Here is a 22,181-nt window from a genome sequence, read left to right as displayed (position 1 = left end):
CCAAACTACCACATGGCATTTGCAAACAAGCCACTAGCTGCAGATTCCAAGGAGACTCGGTCTGGCAGAGCACAGCCTCAGGCTTCCTCAGTCAAAGGAAAATTACAAGCTTGATCTGTACTGTATCCAACTTCATCATAACAGAAATAATCTCAGAGAGGAATGAGCCCCTCGGTTCATTCCAACTGTGATAATAATGGTGGCAGTGAGGCACACTTGCCTTCTTCATTAGTGCAGCTCCAAGGTACAGATGCTAACAGAGCAAGGGAGAGAGGCTTTGCAATACTTTGAAGGATTTAACTTGGTACATCTGGAAGTTCAACAAGATGACTGCCTATAATTCATTTGTCGTACCTATGGAAATTACCTTCAGAACTATAGAAGTGACTGACCAAGGCCTGCAGAGTGCTGCCCACCTCACCCCCCAAAATGAAGTGAGCCCCATATGTAATTTAAAACGTTGTACCAGAGACTGGGATGTAGATCGGTGGTAGAGCATTTGCCTAGAATATATAAAGCCTTGAGTTCAATCCTCAGCATCACACACCAAAAAAATTATAGTAGATTCATATAAAAAGTAAAAGTATGGACTGGATGTAGTGGCGTACTCCTTTAACCCAAGTACTTAGGAGGCAGAGACAGGTAGATCTTTGTGAGTTCAAGGCCAGTCTGGTCTTCATAGTGAGTTCAAGTCAACTAGGGCTACATAGTGAAACTGTCTTTAAAAAATAAATAAATAATAAATAAATAAATAAATAAATAAATGGCCAAGATGTAGTTCAATGATAAATCATTTGTCTAGCATGCACAGGCCCTGTATTCAATCCCCAGGACCACATTTTAAAAGGAAAAAAAAACCAAGTAAATAAAGCAAGTGAAATTACTTTTAATAATGTTTAATTCAACCCTACAGATACAACATTTTAGCATCTTAGTCTGCAATTAATATTTTAAAGTGAAGGATTTTTCTTAAACTTTTTTGCACTCAGTCTTTGAAATCTTGTGTGTTTACGTAACAATCACATCTCAGTTTGGACTAGCCACATTCAGAGGGCTAAAGAGCTACAAGGAGTTCGTGGCTTCCATATTAAATCTGCACAGGTCTAGAGAGCTCAGAGGGCATCTGGTAGGAGAAGCTGAAAAGAATTGCCTGTTCAACTCTTCTGATAACTCCTAAAAACTTGGCTTCACTGAGCCTAAAGTTCCCTTCACCAGCTCAGGATTTGAGACTAGAAATTCCTAGAGTGTTCCATATTAGTGTTACTCAGTATATTCATTTACTCTCTTAGTCATGGAGTCATGAAATCACAGATTCATTAGAGATTTCTCAAGTTCAGTGTTCTTCAGCCCCTCATGTGTACACTTTGACTTGCTGCCCTGTCCCTTCCTTTGCTCTTAGGAGACTATCTCCCCATCAACTCTGGAAGAACCACCAAGAGTCAACTCTCAGCTCCACCCTACTGAAACAGGGCATGAACCAAGATCCAGAACCACCTTTTCCCTCCTTGCCTCCCAACACAGTGGCTAGCCCTTCCACCAGGCTCGGGATCTCTTCCCCCTCACCTCTAGAGACGAGACGGTACTCCTCCCCCTCCTTTTCGTCACTGTCTTCTCCCATCAATACTCAGACATGCTCAGTCAACTTGTTACATTGTGACATTCAAGTTTGTCCCCTCTGGCTACCCCTCTGTCCTCGCCATCTCTCCTTCATAGCCAGTGGTCTTGCAAGCACTGTCTACATCTGCTGTCTGTACTTCTTCATCACGTCATTCATACTCATTCCTCTGAAATACAGCCTCTATCATTCCACTGGGCCTCCTTCACCAACGTTCCTGCTGCCTTCCTTGTTGAAGACTTCGGAAATCTGTAGAAAGGGTATATTCTAGGCCAGTTAGTTCCTGACTAGTCTAATTTTACATGCTTTCCCATTGTGGTTTCTGTGGCATGCTGTTTTCCTTTTTACCTCTGTGGGCCTTCTGTCCTCCTGGCCTTGTATTCCTCTGAGCACCATTCTTTTCCCTAATGGTATACCTAGGACTCTACCTTTGACCTCTTTCCTCCTACCTTACAGTCTCTCCTTAGAGAAATTTCCACCACCATAATGGTTTCCAATGCCACCTGCACATGACAACTCTCATACCTGCAGGGGGTTTGGGAAGGGTGTTATTTATTTATTTATTTATTATTAATTTATTATTTTTATAACAAGGTCTCACGTATCCCAGGCCATCCTTGAATTCACTATGTAGCCTAAGATGACTTTGAACTTCTGGATTTCCTACCTGCACATCCTGAGTGCTTAGATTACCGGCAGAGTCATCACAGCCAATTTTATGCATTTGGGGGGATCAAATCCAGAGCTTCATGCACATTAGTCAAAGCACTCTACCAACTGAGCTACTTCCCTGAACCTCACATCTGTTTTTTAACCCAATTTCTTTTCCTGGGCCATAGACACATAAATCCTTCTGCCTGCAATTCACTTCAGTAGATGGCCCAGGGATTACTCGGATTCCCTCATTACTTCCTGTCTGTAATCCCATCCCACAAAAACCTGCTGTTCTAGATCCTTTGTCTTTCCTTGGAATAGCACAATCATCTACCAAGTTAGCCTGTCCTCCTACGTCATCTCCTCTCCTTCGCTTTCATATCTGATATCTCTGGATATCTTTTGTATCTAATCAGTCTACTTTATCCTTTCAGCCACTATGATCTAGTGTTGATCCCCCTCCTGTCTTTAATCCATGTTCCACAGTACAGCCAGAGGATGCTTCCACTGTGCAAATTCCACTACTGCTGCTTCAAAACTTTCTGCACAGCATATGGATATCAGAATGCAAGCCAGACTCCTTAGTACAGCATAGTGGGCCTCTGCTTACCTTCCCAGCTCATTTATCACTTCCTCCCCATTATAACTCTCCCCCAATGCAAATCACAGCCCAGCTTCAACATGCTGTGGGGACTTTGTATATGCTTTTTTTGTCAGCCTTAGATACCCTCCTCACCCTCATCTACTTCACTCCTCTCTCTTTACCTGGTTTCTATCTAGTGGATCTTTGATTCTCAGCCTAGACATCTCTTCCTTGAGGAAGCTTCTCAGCTCTCCAGCACTCACATAGACACAACACTGCCCCTGGTATAGACCAGAAGCCCCTCCTATTTGCCCCTGTAGCACTCCCATACAACGGACTCCATACTATAACTGTCTGTTCACTGGTCTGTACCCTGTAGTCAACTGTAAACATAAAAAGTTAGCTATGTAGTTTACCTGACAGTTTGCTGACAGTTGGTCCTCAGTTTGGGATTACTGAAAAGTTTGTATGCACACTCCATCGTCCTCTTATCCCTGTCAACCTGCCCAGTGCCAGGGCACTCCATATACTGGATGGATGGATGGATGGATGGATGGATGGATGGATGGATAACCTTTCTAAACAGCTTTCAAAGGGAAACAAATGTACTAAAAATGCAGGCTTGCAAGCATGGATACATAATGGGGAATTTCTCTGCATTTTCCAAAGATTTTTCAATATAATCCTCTAGAAAGTGCCTTTCAAAGACCACTGTTGTGGTTTGAATATGAAATGTCCCCTCTTATGCTCCTTTGTTTGAACTATTTGTTCCCAGCTGGTGTGCTGTTTTGGAAGGTGTACCTATAGGAACTGGAGCCTAAGTGCAGGAAATGGGTCTCTGGGAGGTTGGTCCTGACGTTTTATAGTCAGGCCCCACTTCCTGTTCACTCTCAGCTTTCTGATGGCAGACCAGTATGATAAGACTTCTCAGGCTCCTGCCAAATGCCTGCCCTACCATAATGGACTGCATCTCTTCTTAAACTGTGAGCCACAATAAACCCTTCCTCCTTGCTTTTGGTCAGACATTCTGTCTCAGCTTTGAGAAAAGTAACTAACTCAACTCCCATATTTGAAATCTTACCATTTAAAACTATCATTTGAAAAATCCCAGGACAAGGCCGAACATGATGGCGCACACCTTTAATCCCAGCACTTGAGAGGCAGAGGCAGGGGATTTCTGTGAGTTCCAGGCCGGTGGACCTACAGGGAGACTCTGTCTCAAAAAGACCAAAATATCCCAGGACTGGATAGATGGCTCAGCAGTTAAGAGGTCCGACTGCTCTTGCAGAGAACCTGGGTTTGATTCCCAGTACCCACATGGCAGCTGTCAACTGTCCCTAACTCCAGTTCCAGGGGATCTGAAGCCTTCTTCTGACCTCCTTGGGCATTGCACAACACGGGTGCACAAATACACATGCAGGCAATACACTCATACACATAAGATAAAAATTATTTTTTTAAAAATCCCAGGGCTAGAGAGATGGTTTAGTAGATAGTATGAGAGTCTGAGTTTGGATCCCCAGCACCCACATAAAAAGCACAATATGGCAGTGCACATCTGTAATCCCAGCACTGGGAGGTGGAGACAAGAGGATCCTGGGGTTCACTGGCCAGCCAGTCTACTCAGTCAACAAGCTCCATGTTCAGTGAGAGACCCTGTCTCAAAAAATAAGACGGAGAGCAACAGAGGAAGATGCCTGATGTTCACCTCTGGCCTACACACACACACACACACATCACACATACATGACAACAACAGCAACAAATCCTAAGCCAGATAGAAGTGGCACACATTTGTAATCCTAGCACTTGGACTTGGGCAAGGTAATCACCATGAGCTCAAGGCCAGCCTGAGCTATATAGCAAGACCCTGTCTCAAAAGAAAAAATCTGGGACTGGAGAGATGGCTCAGTGGTTAAGAGCACTGGCTGCTCTTCAAAAGGACCTGGGTTCAGTTCTCAGCACCCATATGGCCACTCACAACCACATGTAACTCCATTTCCAGGGGATCCAATGCCCTCTTCTGACTTCTGAGGGCACTGTACAACACAGGTACGCTTGCAAACCTACAAATAAATAAATAAATAAATAAATAAATAAATAATCCAGAGAGGAAGCAGTTTGGGCTTTGCAGCAGCTGCTCAGTTCTGCCATAGTAGAGTTCTGAAAGCAGCCACAGGCGATGCCTACATGAACTGAAATGACTGTGTATGAACAAAATTTTATTTGTTAAAAATAAGCCGTGGTCCAGAGTTAGCCAGTGGATTATACAGTTCACCAATCCTGAAACATATCACTTGAGCACAAACCTTTCTGAATCAGGGACTTACAGTTGCCCCAAGAGAAGAAATAACCTTGTTGTATTCAAGCAACAATATGGGGGTCAATACGCAGGCAGGATGGACTCTGAAGTCAAATTGATTCCACTTACATCCCCACTCTGCCACTTATTAGCTGTGTGACTCTGGCCCAGTTACTTAACTGTCAGTTCCTTCATCTGTAAAATGGCAATAGAAGTATCTCATCATAGCTGAGCAGCTGAAAGGCTTTAATACATAAAAAGTTCATGCAACAGAGCCTGGCACATATCATGGCTGTATAAATGGTAACTTATAGGACATGAAGGGTTCCCTCTGCTTTGCACCTCGCTGGTTGAATTGTTACAGCAGAAATATTGGTAATAAAGAAAGAAATTGGAACTGGGGAGATCTCTTAGTGGGTAAGAATGCTTACTGTAAAAGTAAGAGAAGCTGAGTTCAAATCGCTAGCACCCAATTAAGAACTCTGCATGGTCATGTATGCCTAAAACCCCAGCATTGGGAGGCAGAGGCAGGTGGAGTATAGGAACTCATTAGCCAGACAGTCTAGCCAAAAAAAAAAAAAAAAGAAAAGAAAAGAAAAACAAATAACAACAACAAGCTTCCAGTTCAGTGAAAGATACGGTCTCAAAAAAATATAAGGTGGAGCACAATAGAGGAAGAGTCACAGAGTCCTCTTCTGTCCTCCACATAAATGTACAAGGACACACCCACACATGAGTATACATATACTATACCACACACACACACGCACACACACACACACACACACACGTCATAGGAGGAGGAGGAGGAGGAGGAGGAGGGGAGGAGGAGGAGGAAGGAGGAAATTATCATTCTCTCTTTTTTAAGATATTTGCAGAGATTGCAGTGCCATAGTGCACATGTGGAAGTCAGAGGACAACTTTCAGGATTTGGCGCTCTCCTTCCACTGTGCGGGTCCTGGGGATCAAACTCAGGTTGTTGGGCTCAGCAGCTAATGCCTTTAACTACTAAGCCTCTCAACCCGACTATCATTCTCCTGGTGTTTGACATCTAAACCTTGCCCCAGGAGACAGTCCCCTCAATTCATTTCAAGTCAAAATCATAATGCCATGCCCTCAGGCCTACCTTACAGCATTGTGGGGGGTTATCTCACAAACTATTAGTTTTGCAGCACAGCAGTTTAATTAGATGGTACAATGATGCATGCTGACAGTGAGGTTTTGGTTTGGTTTGGTTTGGTTTGAGACAGGATCTCATTCTCTAGTCCAGGCTGGCCTGGAACTGTGGTAATCCTCCCAGCTCTGCTTCTGTTGGAATCATAGGCTAATGTTACCACACCCCAATGGTTATGACATAAAACAAAAAGTTCATAAATGCAACAATGAATGAATGAAACTGATGAAAAGAAATAAATGGAGAGACTAGTTTTTTCAATAGCTGTGCTAAAACAATTGAATGTACACATACAAAATGACTCTCCACCTATACCTCATACATAAAAATAACTCCAAAGCCAACAACCTGAGTTCAGTCTCCACTCAGATGTGATGGTATGCATCTGTAATCCCAGCACTCCTATGTTGGCAGGTGAAAATGGAGGAAATGGCTTGAAGCTCACAGGCCAGTTATCCTGGAGTACATATCATTGAAACAAGACCGCCAGAAACAAGAACTGAATCTTGAAAATTGAATTCTGATACACACACACACACACACACACACACACACACACACACACCAATATGCTTTCCCAGCGCAGTTTACGTCTTTGTCATTCTTGTAAATGAAAAAGGATTTTCACACATCCCTAAGTCCTCTAGCCACTGACCTGTTGGTGTGCTGACGGCTTATCAAGGAGCAACAGACAAGCCCCCAGGTTCTCTTGACACCACACTGCAAGTGGACTTCAACTTCACAACATGTGAACACAGCTGAGTGTGGCAATACTGAGTTCAAGTTAAGCAGCCTGGCAGATTGGTTCGAATAGTGCTGTGGCTGCAACAAACCGTAGTGATAGAACATATGCTTGTGGTGATTTGCTTTCGACCTTCTGCTCCAAGGTCAAGGATGCTCTCCCAAGGATGCAAAAAAAAAGGGGGGAAGAACTGGGTAGAAGAAACCCAACTTCACCCATCACTGAAATACTTTGTACATGAAGCAAAGCCACCTTGAGAGAAGAACATGGTGGCAGCTCTTCACAGTCACCTGGTTAAGGGCCTTGGGTTTGGTTCTGACTCCCAAGGAAATGAGCTGTCACTAAGAGCCCCCCCCCCACAGTACCCAAGCACTCAATCTGGGCTTGGCCCCAGTGAACATATGAGAAAAGATGACCACCAGAGCCACCAAAAGGGCAGGAGGCCTGCTGTTGCCAGGTCCACCCTCATGGATCACAATGATTGCATGAAGTCATGGAATGTTGAAGATAAAAAGAAAGTGGCTCCTAAGTCACAAAGTCGTGGGTGGCTGGACATCCTTTTTACAGGGGTCCAGGGAATAGAGCTCTACCATTATTCCTGATGAGCTGAGGAGCTAGCTACCTCTCCCAGACAGAGTTGGAGACAAATCCATGCATGCCTGATTCCCACCAAAGTCGGCTCTCCCCAAGGCTTCCTTGGCTAAAAGATAGTTGTAGGTTCCCCTAGGATTCACCCTCACCAGGCAGTGCATACAGTTTGAAACAGAGGTGAATGGACAAGTGTGCTTCATAGGAAAGAAACCCTAGGGGACACGAAGCTGTCAGCAGCCCCCAAGAGAGTCCTGGCAGCATGGACAATGACGATGATGAGCCTCTTGACTCTGAAACCAAAGGTAAAAAGGCCTCCCATTTCTTACCCTTCCCCAAGGAGTATCTAATGGTCAGGTAACCAAAGCTACTTCTCTCTCTGCCTCTCTCTAAAATCAGGAGGATGTGTTGTTATACTGGGGACAGGAATTGGCAGCCACTGACTCTAGACCTGCCTATGCTAGACCTAGTCGACATCACATTCGTAGTTAGAAATCAGTCATGTTAGGAATATTTAGATTACATGAATTGACTGTACTATGAATGAGGGTGGGTGTAGGTGTGTGTGTGTGTGTGTTCCTATAGAGTCAGTTGTGATATATTTACCAGCATCCTATTGGTTGAGTGGAATTCTAAAATTGCTGGAGGGCTAGAGGGATGGCTTAGTGATTAACTTAGTGATTAACTTTCTGCTCTTCTGGAGGATTTGAGTTCAGTTGTCGCCACCCATGTCGGGCAGCTCACAATCACTTGTTAACTCCTAACTCCACGGGATCTGATGCCCTCTTCTGGCCTTCCTGGGCATCGCACACACGTGCACTTACCCCCACATAGACACACAGACGGCACACAACACACACACACACACACAAATGTTTTTTAAATTGTTTGACTAAAGAGGAAACTGAGACTTGAAGCCCATCCCTCTTCTCAGGGCACTCAGCTGTGGTCTGGGCAGCTCAGGAGCTGTCTGTCTTATGACCACAGTGAGCAAGGACCCTACCAAAACCAGCCAGGGCAGGGAACAGCCAGTCGCTAGGGAGACACGGAGATTTTGTCACAGGACTCCACCAACTATTCAGCCACAAGCAGCACTATGTCAGGAAGAGAAGTCTTGTAGAAGGGGGTCAGCCAACCAAGCAAGGCTGTTGTGTGACTGGGGAACAAAGACTGAAGACAGAACCTGGGAGCCAGTGGCAGGTGTCACCCAATGGGCTACAGTTTTATTCCCGGAATTGGATGTGTTTTTCTTCCAGATGAAACTGAAAGCACATTAGCACCTCAGAATAGTGATGACACCCTCTACTGCGAGGCCGAAGCCCCTTCGAGTGTTGAGAAAAAGAAATCCACGCAGGAGGATTCAGAGACCGACCTAGAGATTGAAGGTGAGGTGGTCTTTGAGGTGGGGTGACTGCCTCACCAGCTCCTTCAAGAGCTGGAAAAATGTGGTTCCATCAAAGACTGTGCCCAATTCTAGACCAGCTCCTCCTCTGGATTGGCTGGGGATAGCGAGCACAATATCTTCTGGGCAGGGCCCCTATCTGCTTGTTGAAGGCCAAATCAACACACAAACAAGAGTCTCTGGCTTTTAAATGTCTCCTATCTTAAATGATTTTTTTCCATAGTCTCAGGAGGTAGACTTTGTCTTTTCTAGAAGAGGAAATGGAGGCTTAAAGATTATATGAGTCCCCCAAAGTCACCAAGAGCTGGCCAAAGCTACATAAGCTGATCATACACCTGATCCACGCTGGTGACCAATATTCAGGCAGGACCCTAGAGTGTCTCTGCATCCCCAACCCAGTGACTTTCCAGTCACCTGAGAGTTCTTGTTTCTCCTGCTTGAAAGTCCCAAGTTCTGCCTCAATAAATGTAAGCATTTCTCATTATCTACGCTGGTGTAGCTAAAGCAAATAGTCTGTTCTCAAAAACACTTCCAGCATCCTACCTTTCCCCAAAGAGAGAGGCACCAAAAAGAACATTTGTGAAACAACAGGATAATGATGTTGGGGACAGCCTCTGGATTTGCAAGCTAAAGCTAGCCCAAGTCACCCTTCACCTCCTATGATTTTTGTTGTTGTTGTTGTTGTTCTTGGTTGTTGTTGTTGTTTTGTTTGGGTTTTGGTTTATTGAGGCAGTTCCATATAGCCCAGGCTGGCCTTGAACTCACTACATAGTCAAGGACGACCTTCCAAGTGCTGAGATTACTAGTATGCATCATGATCCCAGCCTCTCTTGTGTTCTTGGATGTGGGTGGCAGACTGATTTCCAGGCAGCAGAGATTTGGGGGTGGGGTGGGGGGCACAGGCCAGAAAATCCTACTAAATGCCCTGATACTCACATAGTCAGCTTATTAGACCTTCCCACCACAGTCATCATACAAACTCCCCCTTCTACCCAGACCTATGGCTCCCCAGATATCCCGTGGCTCTATTTCTGACATCTATACTTCAAGGCTGTCACTAATTCTGCTTTTAACATCTGGGTTTTTTTTTTTACCCAGTTGGAGAAGGCAGCAAAAAATCAACACTGGATGTTTTGCCCAAGGCTCCTGCTTCCAGCTCATTTCCTTAATTCCTTTGTTCCTGATCTGGTAGCACTGTTGCAAGCTGTCTCTAAAATATAACTATGGTAATTCTAGCTAGAAAGGGTTAGCTCAAGGGGCAGAACAGAATCATTCCCCAGGACAAAAATGTTCCCAGGACAAAATTACTTTCCCTTCTTTGGCTAACAGGAGCTTCTAGTGGTTGAATTTGTTACCAAGAAGAAATTGAGACTTGACTACTGTCATTCCTAGTTCAGCTGACACTGGTGCTAAGATGGGGAAATGGAGGAAGGGCTTGCTGGTGGGGAGTCTACAGGAGTAGGTTGGAGGTACAGCTTGCTCACCCTCCACCGTTTCCTGTACAACAATGGTTGTCACCCAGAGGCAACTGTGCACCCAGAAGACATTTGGCTAGCTCATTGTAAATACAGGCCAGGAAATCCTACTAAATGCCCTACAATCCCCAGGACAGCCCTCACAACAGAGAAGAATCCAATGCAAAATGTCAGTAGTGTAGACTGAGGAGCCTGCCATGCAGTCATTCTAAAGAGAAGGCCAGTTTGTAGCTGTACTTACAAAATCAGCCTCCCGGTAAAGCTGTCATTTCCCCCAACAGAGCTTCATTGTCTGCCTTAGAAATGCTTGGGGTGGGTTGGCCAAAGGTCTTGGGATCCAAAAGAAAAACAGATGCAGACCTAGATGCCAGCTGGCCACAGTAGGCTCTGCCACTGACTGGATTTGCCTAATGAGGACACAGCTGTGAGATCTCTGGACTCCTAAAAGGCCTGATGCCCATTGACTATGGGACCAGGCTAGACTGAAGCTTAAGGAATAAAAGTCCCCAAGGAATTTCAATGGAGAGATGGGGTGCCTGTTCTGTTACCAGTGATCAGCTATGGAATCTGTGCCCACATTTATTACTGGGGAAGCAGGGTTGTAGGTGGGAAAGCCCACTGAGGTGGGAGAGCCTACAGAGGTGCAAATTTGCTTATTTCTGAGGAATTTTCAGTTTCCACCTTGGGCTGATTTATCATCATGAGACTATTACTGGAGTTGTTAGAATGTAGCCACATTGCGAAGAGAAACAAATAATCCTGGAATGATAATATTCCCAGGCTTTGGGAACCAAACTAAATTCTTCTCTGAAGAAAACACAGTAAGCCTAGGTTTCCCAAAGTAATAATAAAAAACACATGAACAGGTTGGGCATGGTGGCACAAGCCTTTAACTCCAGCACTTGGGAGGCAGAAGCAGGCAATCTCTGTGAGGCTGAGCCCAACCTGGTCTACATGGCAAGTTCCAGACCAGCGGGGGCTATAGGAAAGAAAGAAAGAAAGAAAGAAAGAAAGAAAGAAAGAAAGAAAGATACAATTAATAGTGAAAAGCCAAAAAAAAAAAAAGTTTTTTTTCGTTTCCACCTTGGGCTGATTTATCATCATGAGACTATTACTGGAGTTGTTAGGATCAGAGCCCTTGTTGTTCAGTGCCTGGGCCCTGGTGGCCCTAACAAAGGAAACTCCACTACCCATCTTCAATAAATCAACTAAAGATACAACTAAAGACACTCCTTCAATCCCAGCACTCAGGAGGCAGAGGCAGGTGAATCTCTGTGAGTTTGAGGCCAGCCTCATCTGTGTAGTGAGTTCCAGGCCAGCCAGGGCTACATAATGAGGTCTTGATGCAAAAATAAATAAAATAAAGAAAGAAAGAAAGAAAGAAAGAAAGAAAGAAAGAAAGGGTTATTTCTGAGGAATTTTCAGTTTCCACCTTGGGCTGATTTATCATCATGAGACTATTACTGGAGTTGTTAGAATGTAGCCACATTGCGAAGAGAAACAAATAGATCCAGTGCCCCCCTCCAGTTCATTTCCAGGGTTCTAATATGAGGTTTAGATTTAAATAGAGAGCAAGAAGTGTGCAAGCTATGCAGGTCCCCATCAAGGTGTGGTCCAACTCATTACCATGGGCTCAGTTCGAATCTCTCCTGCAAGGTGGCCTGACAACTTGTCAGAGCTATATGAACTTACTTTCTGGGAGACAAGTTCCTCCTCGGACTAGTGCCTGACTTTAACCTTTTCCTTCATCCAACCTAAGACTCCTGGTGAATTCTAATTTCTTAGAGTTCATTGTTTCAATAGTCTGATAGCCAAAGGGAGGGGGGCACAAATGATTCTAGAAAAGACTTCAGCTTTTAAAAAATTTTTATTTGTTATTTTTATTTTATGCGTATGGGTGTATTGCCTGCATGTATGTAAGTGCATCTGAGTCATGCAATGCCTGCATGTATGTAAGTGTACCTGTGTCATGCAATGCCTGCAAAGGTCAGAAGAGGGTGCCAAATCCTCTGGAACTGGAATTACAGATAGTTGTTAGCCACCATGTGGATGCTGGGACCCGAACCCAGGTCCTCTGCAGGAGCAGCCAGTGCTCTTAACCGCTAAGCCATATCTCCAGCCCCTGCTTTTTTTTTTTTTTTAGGTTGGTATTTCTCTAAATCTTCAGCAAAGATTGTTTATGAGTCACACTTTTCTGTGGTGTTGGGGATCAAATCAAGCCCTAACATAGCTAGGTATCACTCTACGGCTGAGCTGCATGGCTCATGTCTTAACAGTGCTACTAAAACAAAAATCGAAGTAGAGACTCCTTCACTATCAAAAGTTGCCAGCTTTGGGCTGCTATTTTTACCTCTCAGTGCTGTCCCAAGGTGCACAGAAATGTTGGGACTTTATATACCCCCTGGTAAAATGTCACCAACCTGGGAAGGTGACCAAGAGAGCACCTTTGAAGACCTGGAGTCTAAATCCACTGTCCCCTTCTTTTAACCAAAGGGTCATTTCCATTGGGGCTGTCTGGAATTAGTGTTCCCCTCTCAGACTGCTGGTTGACTTTGGGGTTGGAATTTGCTTCTAGATCAGGACTTCTTAAACTTTTTCCATTCACAACTACTCATCAGAGAAATTTTTACACAGCCCTGAGTGTGTGTGTGTGTGTGTGTGTGTGTGTGTGTGTATACAAATCTAATATTTACTAATCCAATATTTACTGATAATAGATCATTGTTTTGTTTTAAAATAATTATTTAACATATATTTATAACTTTACAGTTACTAAGGATGAAGAGCAAAGTCACATACTGATCAAAAGCACTTGCTTATTTTTAACAGAAACAATTGTGTCTTGGTTGAATGTTTGATATTGCAGGATCTAGAGCATCTCCAATGTTTTTCAGAGTTGATCAATACTTTGATTTTATAATCATCAGGGCTATCTTACATAGAAATGTAGTACAAAATGATAGAAGCATAAGCATGAAGGCCTGAGTTTAATCCCCAGAACCCACATGAACATTCTGAGTGTGGCGGCTTGCTCTTGTAATAATCCCAGCTCTGGGATGCAGAGACAAGCAGATCCCTGGGTCCCACTGGGCTGCCAGCCTCGCCTATTCAGCAAGTCCCCAGACAATGAAAGACCCTGTCTCAAAAAACAAGGTGGCCACATCTGAGGAATAACACTTGATGTTGATTTCTGGCCTCCACATGCACACACATGCACATACACATATGTATAAGTAGGACCATCCCAGATATTGTCAGAAATTGTGTCCTAATCCCAAGCAAAATTCATTTAACAATTTTTTTGTGTGTGAAACACAAATCAACAACTCAAATAGCAGTTGTTAAAAGCAGACACTGGTAATACAATACAATCCAAAGATGCACCAATTTGATATCTATACACTGCGGACTGATGGTAGAAAAATATTAAAAAGTCTTTGTGTTCCATAATTAAACCATTCTGTTTCTATAAGAGCAGAAAAGTTTGTATGTACAGTAAGATACCCTACAAGTAAAAACATGCAAGACTCGAATCTGAGCTGAGGTGTTTCAGTGTTCATTCTTTGTGTGGTATAACAGCGTGTGGCATTAACAAAGTGTGCATGTTGTATGTTCAGGATAAGGCTGCTATGAAGATGTGAGATGCAGAACACAAGCAATGTCAGAAACACCTCAGATTCATCATACATTTGATTTGGAATTAAGTTTTGGTCATTGCATATTCAGAAAACTTTTTACTGTTGCAATTTTCTGCAACTCCCACACTTTATTGCAGGATCCTGTATAGCACACCACTCACAAAGTGTGCTCTAAAACCTGTGTTCTAGAGCACACACCCACAGGGACAGATCCCGGGCAGAGGGAAGTTCAGGAGAAATGTCTCCTGGGGCTGGGAGGGAGCTAAGACAGAGTAGAAGAGAAACCTTATTTCGTGCTGTCTTTCTGTGCAGACACAGAGAAGTTCTTAACCATTGGACAGAAGGAGCTGTACCTGGAAGCCTGCAAACTGGTGGGTGTAGTGCCTTCCTCCTACTTCATCCGGAACATTGAGGAGGCCACCATGAACCTCAACCACCATGGGCTGGGCCCCATGGGTACCAAGGCTATTGCCATAACCCTGGTGGTAAGCACACTGGCCAGGGGAAGGAATCAAACCTGGTGGAGGAGGGTCAACAGGGTGGCTGGCTTGAGATTTGAAGGGTCCCATCTTTGGAGTCTACAGTGTAGCTTGTATCTCCACCTGTCCTGGGCTCTGCTCAATCACTGGGAAGGCTGCCACTGTTGTCCCCTTTAGCTCATAGAAGGGTCTATACTTTGAAGACTATGCTCTTTCCCACTGAGGAAACAAGACATCAGCCTGTGGGCCCCAGAAAAGTGGCTGGACTAGAACCAGGCCCAAGAGTTAATGCAAGTACAAAATGCAGGCCTGGGTCTCCATTCCAAAGCAGACTTTGACTCTACATGGGGCAGCGACTGACCCACTCCCTTCAATGTCTGTCTTTCACATGATCATTTTTAAATGTTTTTTAAAAATATTTTATTATTTTTATTTTATGTGTATGAATGTATTGCCTGCATGTATGTGAGCACACTTGTGTCGTGCAATGCCGCGGAGGTCAGAAGAGGGCTTCAGATTCACCTGGAACTGGAGTTAAGGCCTGCTGGGAATATGTTGTACAATGCTGCGGAGGTCAGAAGAGGGCTTCAGATTCACCTGGAACTGGAGTTAAGGCCATGTGGTTGCTGGGAATCGAACCTGGGTCCTCTGCAAGAGCAGTCAGTGCTCTTAACCACTGAGCCATCTCTCCAGCCCCTTACGTTATCATTTTTAAAGACCACACTGCAGAGTAAATCACGTTTTCCCACAGAAAATCATGTTATCTCTTGGCTTGGCATAATCAAACAAGGGCTTGACCTTAAATTCACTGATTTATATAGTTAATTACATACAAAACTGGCTCACAGTAGAGAGAATCTGACAATTGTATGTGAGTACCACCCTGGTTTTTCACCTAAGAAGGAGAAGAGAAATTTTGATTTAGAAGAAGCTAGCAAGGTGAATAGGCAGATGGGGATATTTATTTATTCATTCATTCATTTATTTAATACAGGGAATATTTTAAAAATCAGTAATTACAGGGCTGGGAAGATGGCTCAGTTGGTAAAGTGCCTGCCATACTAGTAAGAGGAGATGAGTTCAGATCCTCAATACTCACTTAAAAGCCAGGTGTGATGGTGTACATCTGTAATCCTGGTTCTGGTGGGGTGGAGACCTGCAGATCTTTGAATCTCACTGGCCAGCCAGCCTAGCCAATCGGTGAGCTGTGGAAACAGTGAGAAACTATGTCTCCAAAAAATAAGGTGGCGGGGCTGGAGAAATGGCTCAGTAAGAGTACTGACTGCTCTTGCAGAGGACCTGGGTTCAATTCCCAGCACCCACATGGCACCTAACAACAGTTTGTAACTCCAATTCCAGGGGAATTTGATGCCCTCTTCTGACCTCTACAGGTATTACATGACACAGGTGCACTAATACACATGCAGGCAGTACACTCATACACATAAAATCAAATAAATAATAAAATATTTTTAATTTTTTGGTTTTTTTTTTCTTTTTGAGACCGGGTCTACCTGTAGCCCCAGCTGTCCTGGAACTCACTATGTAGTTCAGGCTGGCCTTGAACTCACAGAGATCTGCCTGCCTCTGCCTCCCGAGTGCTGGGACTGCAGGCATGCACCACCATGCCCAGCAATAATAAAATATTTTTAAAAATAAGGTGGAGACCAATAGAGGAAGACAGCTGACATCAACCTCTGGCCTCCTTATGCACATATGCACACATGCATGTGTACAAGTGCACATGCCCATGTGCTTACACACAAACACACACACACACACACACATACACACACACACACATACACATACACATACACACACACATACACACACACACACACACACACACACACATACACATACACACATACACACACACACACACACACATTTTTTAAATCAGTAATAATGCTGCATGTGGTAGCACATTCCTGTAATCCGAGCACGTGGGGCGGGGGGGGGCTGAGGCAGGAGGATCAAGGGTTAAAAGACATCTTGGCCTCATATCGAGTTCCAGGCACTCCTGGATTATATGAAACCCTGCCTCAAAATAAAATCACTAGTCTTTAAATTATCCATAGATAGAACAGAAAAACAGAAAAGACTAAGAAAGAACCTTAAAACATTCTTTTAGGAAGGATCAGAGGGGCTGTAGAGATAGCTCAGTGATTAAGAGCACTGGCTGCTCTTGCAGAGGACCCGGGTTCAGATCCCAGCACCCACATGGTGGCTAACAACTGTCTGTAACTTCAGTTCCAGGGGATCCGACACCCTCTTCTGACCTCCGCAGGCATTGCATTATACAGGTGCACTCACATGTGTGTAGGCAATACACTCATACACACAAAATAAGAATAATAAAGAAAATATTTTAGAAAGGATCTGAGAAGAGAAAGAAGTGGCAAGTTCGTAAGGAACAAGCAGTGGCCTGGTGAAGGCAGCTAGTTAGAGTTATGAAACAAGTGTCAGGAAGATGAAGTTGGCTGGTTCAATGATGCAGCAGTCTAAGAAGATGAATGAGGAAGGCAACTCTGGGCTTCGAAGCCTATCCAATTACAAAACATATAGCAATTTCCAAAGCCTTGCAGTACACCATCCTTGTTCATCACTGGAACACAACCACTGTCAGAAGCTACTCAAGGCATACAGAAAGCCATAATCTTGTGACACTCCAAAGGATGGCTCACCCTCTGCCCTGTTTGTATCCTCTCAACTCATTCAGATTCCCAGCCTGCATCTCCATATCATCTATATTTGTCCTTATCCATTACCAAACTACTTGAAGCTGAGTGACTGCATAAAGAAAAGAGGCTTACTTTGCTAACTGGGCTCAAGGGCATCGTGCTGGCATCAGCTCTTCTCTGGTGATGGCCTCAAGGCATGACAATGGAAGGAATGAGCATGAGAGGGAGAGATCAAACAATGAGACAGCCAGAAGGAAGGATACACAGGAAGAGCCAGTAACCATCTTCCACTGGACCCCACTTCTTTTTTATATATTTTATTTATTATTTTTATTTTATGTGTATGAGTGTATTGCCTGCATGTATGTGAGTGCACCCATGTTGTGCAACGCCACGGAGGTCAGAAGAGGGCTTCGGATTCCCCTGGAACTGGAGTTAAGGATGGTTTGTAGCCGCCTTGTGGGTGCTAGGAATCAAACCAGGGTCCTGTGCAAGAGCAGTCAGTGCTCTTAACCACTGAGCCATCTCTCCAGCCCCTGGACCCCACTTCTTAAAGGTCCCACTAACACTTTTGTGTGTGGAGGGGAGAATATGTTTGTGTGTATGTGTGTGCATGGATGAATGCACAGGTGTGTGCATTTGTGGAAGTGGGTGTCTTTCTGTATTCTCCCCACCTTTTATGAGTCAGGGTCTCTCAATGAACTTTTAGTTCACTGATTCTGCTACACTGGCTGGCCACCAAGTCCCAGAGATCCTCTGTCTCTACCTTCCCAGTGCTAGGATTATGGGCCTGTACCACCATACCAGGCTTTTTATGTTGGTGTTGAGGATTTGAACTCGGGTCCTCATGCTTGTGAAGTAAGCACTTTACCTACTGAGCCATCTGTAAAGCCTCCATGGTCCCACTAACTCTTAACATAGCCACAGTGGGGACCAAAGCCTCCAACATGGCACTCTCTCAATGGTTGGAATGTTCTAGAAAGAAGCCAAGTTCTAGACCAGAAAAGGCAAGGAACCAACTCAGTCACCAACCACTTCTTTGTCTTTCTCCCTCTTCCCTTGTGATGGCCCAAGTCCAACACGACCATCCTCAAACTGGAGCTGGAGGACAATTGCATCATGGAGGTGGGCATCTTGAGTCTAATGGAGATGCTGCAGGAGAACTACTACCTCCAGGAGCTGGTACGGTGCCCTCCCCCTCCAGCTCCTCCCATCACACCTGGAGAGTCAGAACCACTCAAGCCGAGCCAGAGCCCCCCCTCCCCACCCCCCGACTAGGACCAGGTCAGCTTTGCACCATCTCTAACCAGTCTACAGGGGTCCTCTCCTCTAGAAACAGCTTCCCAGAAGAGGGCCATGTGTCAGAGGCTGACTCAGGCAACTGTGTTCCCTGTGGCTGCAGGAAACCTAAAAAGCCATTTCTGGTTGCACTTTACAAGTCCCCTAATGGAATAATTTACCTATACTGACATAAATTGAGGGGTTTTTTTTTCCTTTTTAAGTTGGGGGAGGGGCACGTAAGATAAGGTCCCCTAATGGAATAATTTACCTATACTGACATAAATTGAGGGGTTTTTTTTCCTTTTTAAGTTGGGGGAGGGGCACGTAAGATAAGGTCTACCTTCTCATGTAGCCCAGGATGATAATGAATTTCTGATGCTCCTGTGCTCCCAAGCACTAGGATTACAGGTAAGTACTACCATATCCTGTTTATGTGGTACTGGGGATCCAACCCAAGGCTTCACGCATGCTAGGCAAGCACTCTACCAACCAAGCCATATCTCAACCCCAAGTGAATTTTTGTTTTTCCTGGAACTAGCCATATATACCAGGCCTCGAACTCACAGATATCTGCCTGCCTCTGCCTCCCAGTTCCAAAAACAACCATGCCTGCCACAAGTGAACTTCCTTAAAGAAAATAAAGGCATGAAATCATTGCTTAAAACACAATATGCCTAGAGACAGATGGTGGTGATGTCTGTATAAAAATGGGAATATTTTAATGCTACTGAAAGGTACACTTAAAATGGTTGAGGTGGCAAGTTTTATATATTATTTACCACCATAAATTTTTTAAGAGGGAGAGGAAATCAAGTGATACATAATGGCTCTCTCGTGCAGAGTCTCTCCCACTAGCACTAGTCTCTCCCACATGTGCCCTCACTTCTCCCTAGGATAGCAATTCATGCTTCATGGTTCAGTGAATGGAGTTCACAATGATCATTTGTTCTAAACGCATTTCAAATTCTGCTAATGAATCTGCCTTGAGTTTCAAAACGAATAACCAATGTGCTTATCGAAAGTACCAGAGCTAAATTAAGGGACTGGGAAATCACTGAAGAGAACTTCAGAGAAAAATGAGACCTCCTGGGAGGCATTAGAGAAGCCAGATCACGGACCATCTTTCCTGCCTCGCTTCTCTCTGTCCTTTGCACTACCCTAATCCTAACCCTTTCACCCCCCCCTACTCTCTCAGTCATCCCCACCTGCCCCCCTTTCCTTGTTTTCGAGGGCCCTTTCGAGAGAGCCTACCTACTCACATGTGTTCTTACTGCTTAGAATCTTTCCAACAATGATCTTGGTTTGGAGGGGGCCAAAATCATCTCAGACTTCCTCCAGGAAAATAACTCTGCACTCTGGAAACTGAAACTTTCAGGTGAGCTCATGGAAGGGGAGGAGAGGACACTGGGAATAAAGGGAGAAGAGAACAGAGAGAATTCCAGGTTTAGTTGAACCACACCAGGTCCTTCTGGTCTCCGATTAGGACACTGCATCTTCCCCCTCCTAGGCCAGTCAACCTTCCCCTCCAAGGCCACACGGGCTCCCTGCTTTCCTTAAGCCACTCTGCAGCACTCTTCTCTACCCTCAGGTGTCTGCCTGGCTTATATACAATAGCTTACTCTATTGTTTCGCCATGTCTCCATTCACATGTCATCTCTTGAAGGGACTTCCCTAACTTTTCTTAAAACAGCAGCACTCCATCACCGTCACTCTCTGTCCTCTAATTGGCTTGATGGTTTATTTCCATTTGATCTATTGCATACCTTTTTTTTTTTTTTTTTTTTTTTTTTTTTTTTTTTGTCTTTTTGAGACAGGGTCTCCTTGTAGCCCCAGCTGTTCTGGAACTCACTTTGTAGACCAGGCTGGCCTCGAACTCACAAAGATCCGCCTGCCTCTGCCTCCCGAGTGCTGGGATTAAAAGCGTGTGCCACCACTCCCAGCTTGCATAACTATTTTTAAATGAGTTTATCATCTGTCTGTTACTGGGTAAAAATCAAGGTTACCTGAGATTTCTAGTTCCCACTGACCTGCCCTCATTTAGGTTTGCAGATTTATGCTGTCTGCTGCAGGCTCCTGGAATTTTTATGGCAAGAAATGAACATGAAGAATGGTCCTACGCTGGTAATAACATGACTTCTTTGGAGATGAGCCCTTGATCCAGTCTGCTTTCCCATAGATAAGCTCCACTTCAAGTAGGCTCATGGTCCAAAATTGCAAAACTAACAAGGAAACAAAATGCCATGAGAATTGTCAAACTCAAAGGTGGATCCAGAGACTGGGGAGATGGCTCAGCAGTAAGAGCATTTACTGCTCTTCCAGAGAACCCAGGTTCAGTTCCCGGTACCCACATGGTGTCTAACACCCATCCTTAATTCCAGTTCCAGGGGATCTAATGCCCCTCTTCTGCCCTCCACTGGCATTGCACACAGGCAGTGTGTTTACATACATGCAGGCAAAACACTCCTATACATAAAATAAAAATAAATAAAATCTTTAAAGGAAAGAAGATGAACTCTCACAATTCCAGAAAATAGAATTGTCAGATACAAATGACAAACGGAGTTGCCATATAATCTGTCACACAAGGATTGGGGATAAGCTCAATGATGGAGCATTTGTTTAGTATCATGAAGTCCCAGGTTTTACACCCAGCACTGCAAATAATAATAACAGTAATAACACTTTGTCACCCAAACTGAATAGGGGTACTATTAGTGAACAAAAACTACAGACAAATTGAGATGCCTTACGCCCAACTATAAATATATTTAATGAAACAAGGTATGGTAGCTCATACCTGTAACCACAGAACTTAGGGGATAGAACCAGGATGACCAGGAGTTCAAGATCATCTTCCAGTACATAATGAATTTGAAACTAGCTTGAGCTATAGAAGACTCTTACTCGAAACACAGAAAAAATGATTAATATGATTAATAACTTAAAGAAGACTGTCTCAAAAACCAAGGCAGCAGTTGGGGGCAATATCTGACAAAGATCTCTGGCCTCCACACACGTGTATCCATATGCACATATGCTAATATGTATACACCTGAACATATACACACAAAATAATACTAATAACACTAATTTTTTTGGTGTTTTTTGAGACAGGTCTCCCTGTAGTCACAGCTGGCCTGGAGTCACTATGGAGGCCAGGCTGGCCTTGAACTACAGAGATCCACCTGCCTCTGCTTCCTGAGTGCTGGGATTAAAGGTATACACCACTACACCTGGCTAATAACACTAATTTTAATTCAGAGACTGGAGAAATGGCTCAGCAGTTAAGAGCACTGGGTTCAGTTCCCAACACCTATATGGTAGCTAACAACCATCCATAACTCCAGTTCCGGGGATCTTACGCCCTCTCCTGGCCTCCATGGCCATTGCACACACAGGTGCACTTACATACATGCAGGCAGAGCACTCATACACATAAAATAAATAAATAGGCCGCTCTGCAGACGCCGCTGTCCTCTGTAGCCGCTCGCTGTCAGCCATGGTCAATCCTACCATGTTCTTCGACATCGCGGTCGATGGCGAGCCTTTGGGTCGTGTCTC

At 44.3% G+C, this 22,181-nt stretch overlaps 1 protein-coding gene across 1 annotated transcript in view; it reads left to right on the top strand.

Annotated features, from left to right (window-relative positions):
• The first annotated feature begins 7,920 nt into the window (after positions 1-7,920).
• Lrrc74a (leucine rich repeat containing 74A) overlaps positions 7,921-22,181 on the top strand; it is a 45,947-nt gene continuing 31,686 nt past the window's right edge. Inside the window, exons 1-5 of the mRNA XM_008840113.1 lie at positions 7,921-7,963; positions 8,915-9,043; positions 14,486-14,658; positions 18,414-18,521; positions 19,899-19,995. Coding sequence (XP_008838335.1) covers positions 7,921-7,963; positions 8,915-9,043; positions 14,486-14,658; positions 18,414-18,521; positions 19,899-19,995 — 550 coding nt within the window. The remainder of the gene's footprint in view (positions 7,964-8,914; positions 9,044-14,485; positions 14,659-18,413; positions 18,522-19,898; positions 19,996-22,181) is intronic.

This window comes from Nannospalax galili, unplaced genomic scaffold (assembly GCF_000622305.1).
Source record: "Nannospalax galili isolate Female #2095 unplaced genomic scaffold, S.galili_v1.0 scaffold330, whole genome shotgun sequence".
In the NCBI taxonomy this organism is placed as follows: Eukaryota; Metazoa; Chordata; class Mammalia; order Rodentia; family Spalacidae; genus Nannospalax; species Nannospalax galili.
This window is presented reverse-complemented; position numbering and strand designations above follow the sequence as displayed.